Below are 9,076 nucleotides of genomic sequence, written 5' to 3' on the forward strand. Positions count from 1 at the left end.
TCAATAGCAGTGGAGGGTTCGCCACAGTGAATTGGTTTGACAGGGAAAGAAAAATAAAAAAAATAAAAAAAAAATCCCAAGAAGGTATTCTAGTCGTCTTTCTTTTCTTTGTTTAGGCAAATGAAATAGTAAAATGTTATAGCAGCATTTTGTGTTGCTTGCTTGATCGTGCAAGATCAATCTCGTATTGTGCAAGTCTTTCTTTTGTGTGTGAATTCAATTACAATCTTATTTAGATTTTAGAAGCCTTAATATGTCAAATCCAATATACTTATAACATGCCATTTTTGCTTCATGTCATCATTGGAGTATAATTTATAAGTGGAAAAAAATATTTACCTAAGGGACAAAAAGAAATATATTGTTCGAGGATCTTATTATTATTGAAATACAGAATGACAAAGAGATAGATAACAAAACAAATGAAACTAGTACTGTACCCGGGAATATGACATTTCACAATTCATAGTCTGCCTTTTAGTTTTTTCTGTTGTTGCTAGCCATAGCCCATAGGCCAGGATCCAAAAAAATATCAATACAACTTTTTTGTTTCTTTTGGGAAGTCAAATCACTGCCAAATTAATTAAGGATAACACCCGCTCTGCTGGTGGTGGGAAACTGAACTTGGCCCCTCAATTGTACGATATGAACCATCTCAACCTCTAGCCCCAAACCACCATGCTTGACCAAGCCTCTTCAAACTTGGTGAGATAGGAGGTCAAGGTTTCATAATAAGTGGTTCCCATTAATATCAATTGTCACAATAAGTGACTTCTCTAAAAAATTCAGACGGATACGTAACACATTCATTTAGTACGATGGTGATTCAATTCCTACCTGTCCCTCCATAAGCCCAATTGAACCTCCCCTTGAGTAAATTAGGATATAGATGAAATAGCGACAAATGACAAAAAAAAAAAAAAAAAAACCTCCGAAGGGCTAGTGGATGGAAATAGGGTTTTCCCTTCCGAGAGTTATATTCGGCTGTTGTTGGGCTACGTAATTTACTCGTTATAAAGCCATTTATTTGCCCATTGTCGTTTATGACGGCAAACAGAGCATGGGTTGGTCTGATTGACAGGCAACACCCAAGGTCGCATCACATGGACGCATACACGAATATATATAAAAGTTTAAGTTTGCTCAAATTTCAATTATTGGGGCAGAACGGAAGGAAGATACGTAATGGCTCCATCACTGATCAATCCCGCCTAGACCTACTCCTTAAATGCGCAACCCTCAGGCTGATGGATATCATCCAAATTTGCATTGCATGCACGAAATGAATTACAATACGAGCTCACTCAGCACCATCATTTTTAGGACCGACACTTGATGCTTTTACCGCAGCCAAACACAGGCAGAAGTTAAAATTTGAGAATGGCTGCACCACTCGATGGCTTGGAGGCAAAAACATAAAGCCCAAGATCATTCTTCTTTATGATCCCTTTGTCGATTCTTGATTGATAAAATTGCTCCTGAAACATACAAAAGACAGAATGCAAAGGCGACAATCAGCATTGCAACCATTCTGGATCGGCTATTCGGGAGGACTGGGAGGCTAACCTTCAAATTAAGGATGAATTGAGGAACAAGGCTCTCCTTCACGAAAGCAACTGCACAACCGCCCCATCCTGCTCCGGTGAGCCTAGCTCCAAGAGCACCGTTATCCCGACAAACCTTTACAAGTTCTTCCAACTCGGGACAGCTACAAGCAAGAGGAAATAATGTCATCAGGAAAGATATTCACACGGAATGAACATTAGAGAGTAAAACAAAACTTGAACACACGCACGCACGCACACACGCGTAAGGATACAATAACTCCAAGCATGTAATTGAGCAACTAGCAATCAAGTACCTATCTAACAAAATAATCTGAAGCCGTTTGTTCTAGAAAATGGTTTCCAAACTTTTACCTGCATTCGTAGAGGACACTACAGCTGTAGTGACTGTCATTCATCAGGTCACCAAGTTTCTTTAGCATCTCATCATCACTGCAATAATAGATCTTTGTCAAAAAGAAAGTCTCCAAAGGACTCCAGTTTATATAGGATCTGTTGACAGCTCCAATCTCAAGGAATATCTAGTGGAAGGAAGATATATACTCATTGAAAAGGTTTATCATGCATGATAAAACATGGCAAGGATAACATAGATGTAAGTATAACTTGCCTCAAATTTGAATATACAGTGTCTTTGAATGCATGCACACGTTTGGCTTCAGAGTACACATGAGCAGCTCTCTGAACGTTATATCAGAGAAGTTAGTCGGCGTTGAAAAAGAAGTCAAAACAGTTGCCAATGACATCTTAAATAACTACAGGTATTTCAGCTACACAGAAGAATAATTTAACAGATGGAAACTGCACAGATGTAACGAGGAACTGTTGATCAATCAATAGCTTGGTGATTTGGATAAGTGATAAACGATATATCAGGCAAAGAGGTATCCGTCCTCATAGGCAATAAACTGCATGACTTTGTAAAGTACTACTTCACACATTATACAGCTTTATCCTTAAGTTTTATTTTATTTCCCTCCCATGTACCATGCACCACTAGATTTGTTATTTCTGCCACTATATTGTGCACCATTTGAAGTTTTATTTTCTCACAGTATGGCTCTCAAAGTTTCCAATGATAAATTGACGGAGACTATTCAATAATTTGCCTCGAAACTGAAACCATCAAGGCGGGGAAAACTTAAAACACTAAATACAGTGAAACAGTAGAAAAGTTAAATGTCGTATTAATGATTAAAATAAATATTACGCACCTGGTGCAATTTGTAATGTTTGGCAACTCTCAGTACGTCCAAAGAAGTAGGAGATGCAGCAAAGATGTCTTCCAAACTTTTATCTGTGATTTTCTCAATATCTTCAGCACTGTATGGTTCCTCTTTCAAAAGTTCCTGTGTCAAAACCCGAAACTATTCAGGTTATAATTTCCAAAGGGTCAAACAAATACATGAAAAATACACAGACTCCCTTAAAGTGTGGGATTTTAGATAACACGCCATATGAAATGTAAATAATGAAAATCAAGCAGATTAAATTTCTTCTTTTTTAAAAGACAACTTCCCCCTTTTTCAAAATTGGCAATGTGTGGGAAACACACCTTCACTGCAAGGACAGGATCAGAAGATCCATGACCATGAGTACCAGCAAATGATACACAAAGTCCTTCAACATCAGAGAGAGTTTTCACATTAGCTATTGCATCCTCAGGTTTCATCCCCAATTTTATGCCGAGCACAATCTGCAAAAGCAAAATTTGTAAGGATACACATACTCTGTAAAGTGGCATCATTTACAAACATAGCCTCTATCCTTTTCAAAATGCCAAAACTCATCAGCTGTAATTCAAGGCACTGTATCCTTGTGCACCATAAAATCATTCTCTTCCTCCTTTTTCCCTCTTTCCATTTACTTAATGTGATCGCGGTGCTAAAACAAAGCTATATGGAAGGAACATTAGCACAGTAACCGTGAGGTCCCTGGTTCAACCCTCAATCCCTTCCGTTTCCCTTTCCACCATGTAAGCTTTGGAGTCTTGAACAACTCCCTCCCTCCCAACCCCCCACCCCCCTTCCCCCCGCGCCAAAACCAATAAAAAAAAAAACACACACACACAGAGAAAATAGGACAGGACATAGAAAGAGGAATACATTTATTCTCCTGAGATAGTAGTTTGATGCCACCAAAAATACTGGTAAGTGTTCTACATATATACTGTTTCTAATAGGCCACGGTCTTGACATTCTACCCAACATATATATTTAAAAAAAATGCCAAAACCAGCAAAGACTAATAGCTAGATGTAGAACATTAAAATAATTGTTCAACTTTTCATTCCTACACAATTATTGTCTCAGGCCAGGAAGTTGACAAACTCACCACAAAGACAGTGGAGAAACTCTTAGTGAGTTGGCATCATTTTTAGGAAACGACAGTCTTAGTGCAAAGTCATGTTTTTTAGACAGACATATAAAATGCTTGCTGCTGCAGAATAAAGAATAGATGATGAATCATGGTATACTTACAGCTGCTAGCCGACATTCAACAACCCGATTATTGTAATTAGTTGCAGCAGTAACAGCTTTCTGGGATTCAGCCAAAGAATGGCCTATTACAAAAGTTCCACCAGGAGGGAGTTGCACATCAGTGGCACGAATAGGGTTGAAATCGATAAGCTCAGCAAAGCCAGTTTTGGCCATAACTGATATAGCCTGTCAAATGAAGCAGAAACTACAGATTTGTGAAATTAAGATTGTCATGATGCAGGTGTCATTTTTTTTTTAAGTTCACAAGAATATTCATATCCTTCTTGGATCAACATGATCACACTAACACTTCTTTTTCCCCCAATCAGTGACTTAAATCAAACAATGTGAGACAGAACTATAAAACATATACAAGAAATATTATGTTTGATCAAGCATAAGTGACATGCTTTTTATATCTACCAAGCATACTGTACACATTCTCTAACTTATTCTTACTTCCAACAACCACTGTCCAGAAGGAGAGCGCAAATAGTTTTTGTATTATAAAAAGACCACTGGATACATAATTTTACCATGCAACCCAGGTGAAAACTTATCATTCAAGACTACTAATGCTTCATAGAACTCCCATGGAAGGTACAAGATTGATAAGCTTCGAATTACTCAAACAGGCTATTACATACACTCTTCAACATAAAACAGCTTAAAGCTTAGTAAAGGCATTGCTCAGGTTCCAATTAAAAACTGTTCAACATATGAGTATCAGCATTCTGTCTAGAGTTCAATATAAGACCTGGAAAACAATTACATCATTGGTATTATTGTCAACTTTAAGCTGGATTTAGCATAAAATGATATTGTGACAGGTGCTGGAACCTACTTCTGCAGAAATCTTGCAGAGGCTACTTCAGAACTTCAAGAAACAGGCAAGGAAAGAGCAGAAAATCATTACCTGGTCCATTCCGCCAGATTGTGTGCCAATATGTCTTTCACATTCACAAGTAAGTTGAGCGAGTTCTTTCTGTTGAGCAAAAGTAAGGTAAATAAATTACACGGACAATCCGTTCCACAATCAAAATAGGCAAACTTCAGCTAAATGTTCATTCATAGCCACATAACCTTTGAAATCCCTTATTGAATTGTATGTGCATAAATTACAAATAAATCATGACGAATTCATGCTTGAAATCATGAATCATCACCACAGAAAGTAAAAATAATAATGAAGCAAAAACCTGAGAATAAAAACATATCCAGGAACAGATATCAGATAGCCAACTCAGATATGAAACAGAAAATTACATTAAACACATGGGACATCAAGTATAGTAGGAGCGCCAAACCAGGAAACCTGTCAGTATGTCATGGAACTCGCTCTTACTTCTATTGCTTCATTTTATTGGTTCAAGATTCACTTACCGATCACCACTTGCAAAGATAATCAGATTTTGGCCAACAAATTTGTGACCGCTGAATAAGTAATAAGTTTGTTGGCTATAAATCCCGTTGTTTTATAAAGGCATAAAACTGATGTTTCTCTTGAGTGCACTTGCATGGGCTTCCTTTGAAATGTATAATATTAGTACTAACTTCAGAGCAGTACAAAAACAGTTTAATATTTTCTCTGCAGCTTTGATAGTTAGAATACCTTGGGAAAGTTCATGCCAAATGCAGCGATGACAGCAATTGTAGAAGAGCATACAAATGCTGCAGAGCTTGACAATCCAGACCCTGCAGCAAAGGAAATAATATATGTGTCAAAAAGTGTCAATCGACAAGACCCCCTTCCCCCAATTCTGCGAAAATCGTAATACAACTTATTTTCCAAATAAGGACAAGCATAAAGATGCCATCATACCGGTTGGGACAGTGCCATCAACTATGACATCAAGTCCAACTGGTGCACCCACATCTATTCCTTTTGATTTGGCATACTCATGGTACCCTTTGTACCTGCAAAACTCAACAATAATAATTTTCTCTCTACTCCTACAAATCCGAGTGCTGACTTCAATTAAACAAGTCACTAGCTTAAACTAAGTAACACTGCAGATCACGCAACACAATCTAACAGCTGTGGATGATGTAGCAGATCCAACCATGTAAAGCATAATGTTAAAAGTGGGTAGATTAGCCTTACCCACAAATGAAATAATGACCCCATCTGTGATTCTTCAGATCAATCTCCTGCAGCCAGAATAAGTAAGTAGCGGCATTTTGACGACCAAAACACTAGCGATGTGAAGAAGATACAGTATTCTTGCAGTAACTTTCATTACTTGACTTGCTTAAAATTTAATACAATAAGCACCCTTATAATAGTTACTGTCCTGAATTAAAGCTTTATAGCAAGCAAATACTAATATTTTATACATCGAATTCCCCCCTTTGCATCAGCATCCAAGAGCAACGTCATGTTGAAAAGTTTCATGCTCTCCAGGATCATTTTCGTATAAAAATGATCCAAATCAATAAAGATATAAGCTTTACACCATACTTTTAATTTCAGCAAGTCTGCAGTTCCTAAGAATAGCCTTAAAAACTTGTTCTACTCTTGAAACTCTGGAACAGGTCAAGAAAACCCAATATCTAATGGCCCATAACCAGTAGCTGTCATAGTAAGCTCACTGCCTCTAACTTTCACAAAACATCATGAAGTGAAGAACTTTGGACGGACGCAATGAAATCGAAAATTGGAACCAACCAACGTATCTGTCCACAATACACCAATTCCATTGAAGTGCAACATTCCATTATCCTACACAACAAAATCAAGGAAGAGAAAATTACCTGTTCAGGATCAGCAGGATAAGTGCACATGGGATACTTGTCATTAACATTAGCAATCCTAAGAATCTTCTCGGAATGGTTAACCCTGATGCCAACAATAGCGTCTTGCCTAACAGCCATGGGCAAAACAGAGTAGCCCTCATAGTCAACATGCTCACCAATCAAATTGACTCGTCCTACACACGAAGGTAATACATAAAGGAAGACAATCAACAACATCCCTTTTTGACCAAAAAAAAAATCTTTGCTTGCAATCACAACAACATAACAGAACGACAAGCAGAAAGAAGAGCAGTTATGTGCTTTATTTATTTTACCAGGGGAACGAGCATAAACATCAGGAAGGTGGCCAAAGAATTCTCGAAATTTAGACTTCAAAAGGTTGAACCGGAGCTCAGCTTCTTCAAGCTGGGATCCACCGCCATAAACTGGTTCCAGTGATGCATAGATTGGCACAGGTAATTCCTCATGCCTTGCCATTGATGAAATCAATCAATCAAAATGCAAAAGGTTCAGCTAAGCTCTTAATTCCCTCCCGGATAAGGTGAAACAGCGGAATATTATAGCGAACTATTTGGACGGAGGGGCGAGGGTAAAATACAGTCAGTGATGAACGAAAAATGTCGGAGTTTTGTCTAACCGTTTTTTTTTTTTTTTTTTTTATGCAGGAGAGAGTAAGGGTTGAAAAAATAAAAAGGAAAAGGATAACGAATAGACGTTTTACCGGGTAGTGACTCGGTGTGATAAGAATTCTACCGAGTTTAGGAGTTTTTTTTTTTATCCTAAAAGCATGACTGATTTGTTACATACTAGTATAAATGCCCATGCTACGCACAGTAAATTATATTTTTGAAAAAAATTACAATCTATGAAGGAATTTAAAAAAAGTAAAATATTATAATCACGGACACATGAAAGTATATTTAAAAAAATGAAATTTTGTAACAATAGTTCAATATATGATAAAACATCTCCATTATTTATAAACTATCACTTTGATGAATGTTGGATCCTGAAAAAAAATAGAAGTCTATATCGTAAATTGAGCGACATAAGGGTCCAATTAAATATAATTGAATACTTAATTTGATAAGTAAATGAAATACTTACAAACATTTTGCCTTTGATTTGATAATCTTCTACGAAGGTGTCAACATTATTCATACCAATCACCTCTGAGTACGAACGCCAGTATTGGGGGTTTAATTAATTCTGTTGATTTTTGTGAAGTTCGTACTATAAATGAGAATGCACGATTTTTGCATTAATTAATGTGTTGATCGAACAATGCACCTCTATTTTCCTGACAATTAAAAGCACACATAATTCAAAATTATATTTTGTTTTAGACAGTTTGTAAATAATATTATATAAAAATATATACATATAAATAATGTATACCTTTGTTTTTAAATCTCTAAGATAAGAAACATCACAACGAAACATAAATCGTGCATGCTTGTGTTGAAGAGTGAAGTATAGGTTACCATTGGAATCTCTAACTTCTATGTTAACATTGTATCTGTTAAAAAAAAATTGTGATGTATCATGCAAAAAATTATATTAAAATTCAAAATATATGAAAATAATTACCTGACAATAATGTCGACTACATCATTACAATGTATACACACCATTTTTACAATATGAGATTGACATGGTTATCCATAATTTTTGCATAACTCATGGAACATATTATCTATGTTGATACTTTGAATGTAAGCAAGTATCCGAAAATATTTAACCTAAAACGATCCAACGAATGTATAGATTACAATTATTAATTCGAAATTACATGTAGATACTTGTTCATTACTTAATTAATTGAGAGGGATTGTACCGTAGATAGAACTGCATATTCAGATATCGATATTCTCTTAACATTTAATATCAACAATGCTTGGGACATTATAAAATTGCATGACCGCAACCACGTCACTAATTTCTGAGCACATTTATCATTCTCAAACCTGCAAATTTGTCAAATACATATTCGTAAGGGTATGAAATATTATTAATAATTTAATATTTTGATATTTGTAAAACTTACCAACTGTGTAGGTATTGAGCAAAATCCAAGTAGTAATTGACATACAATTTGCTTGCTCGAATAGTATTAAGTGACGTTCCCGCACAATGTGCTATATTATTGATAAACTATAAAAATTAAATAAAATAAAGTGAAAAAAAATTGAATTACCTTTATAATTTATCACACAAATACCATAGGCTAGCAAAACATTGTGTTTTGTAACAGTTTGAGGCAAGTGTTCACCA

The 9,076-nt window shown here is 36.0% G+C and overlaps 1 protein-coding gene across 1 annotated transcript; it reads right to left on the reverse strand.

Annotated features, from left to right (window-relative positions):
• Positions 1-1,074: 1,074 nt before the first annotated feature.
• LOC113738032 (galactokinase-like) lies at positions 1,075-7,446 on the reverse strand. Its single transcript, XM_027265183.2, has 13 exons — positions 7,117-7,446; positions 6,800-6,975; positions 6,150-6,196; positions 5,868-5,962; positions 5,658-5,740; positions 4,962-5,030; positions 4,046-4,231; positions 3,121-3,261; positions 2,780-2,914; positions 2,176-2,246; positions 1,920-1,997; positions 1,567-1,708; positions 1,075-1,478 (listed from the first exon to the last, which is right to left on the reverse strand). Exons 1-13 carry the CDS (start codon positions 7,277-7,279, stop codon positions 1,368-1,370), a joined length of 1,497 nt encoding a protein of 498 aa, XP_027120984.1. The 5' UTR covers positions 7,280-7,446; the 3' UTR covers positions 1,075-1,367.
• Positions 7,447-9,076: the final 1,630 nt, after the last annotated feature.

This window comes from Coffea arabica, chromosome 3e (assembly GCF_036785885.1).
Source record: "Coffea arabica cultivar ET-39 chromosome 3e, Coffea Arabica ET-39 HiFi, whole genome shotgun sequence".
Classification (NCBI taxonomy): Eukaryota; Viridiplantae; Streptophyta; class Magnoliopsida; order Gentianales; family Rubiaceae; genus Coffea; species Coffea arabica.

Bases quoted from the DNA above. Each gene is read 5' to 3' on its own strand.
- LOC113738032 (XM_027265183.2), bottom strand. From the start codon at position 7,279: ATGGCAAGGCATGAGGAATTACCTGTGCCAATCTATGCATCACTGGAA. The intron at 6,976-7,116 runs GTAAAATAAATA...CTTCGTGTGTAG, and splicing joins TGTTTATGCTCGTTCCCCTG to GACGAGTCAATTTGATTGGT. The intron at 1,709-1,919 runs GTAAAAGTTTGG...TCTTGCTTGTAG, and splicing joins AGTGTCCTCTACGAATGCAG to CTGTCCCGAGTTGGAAGAAC.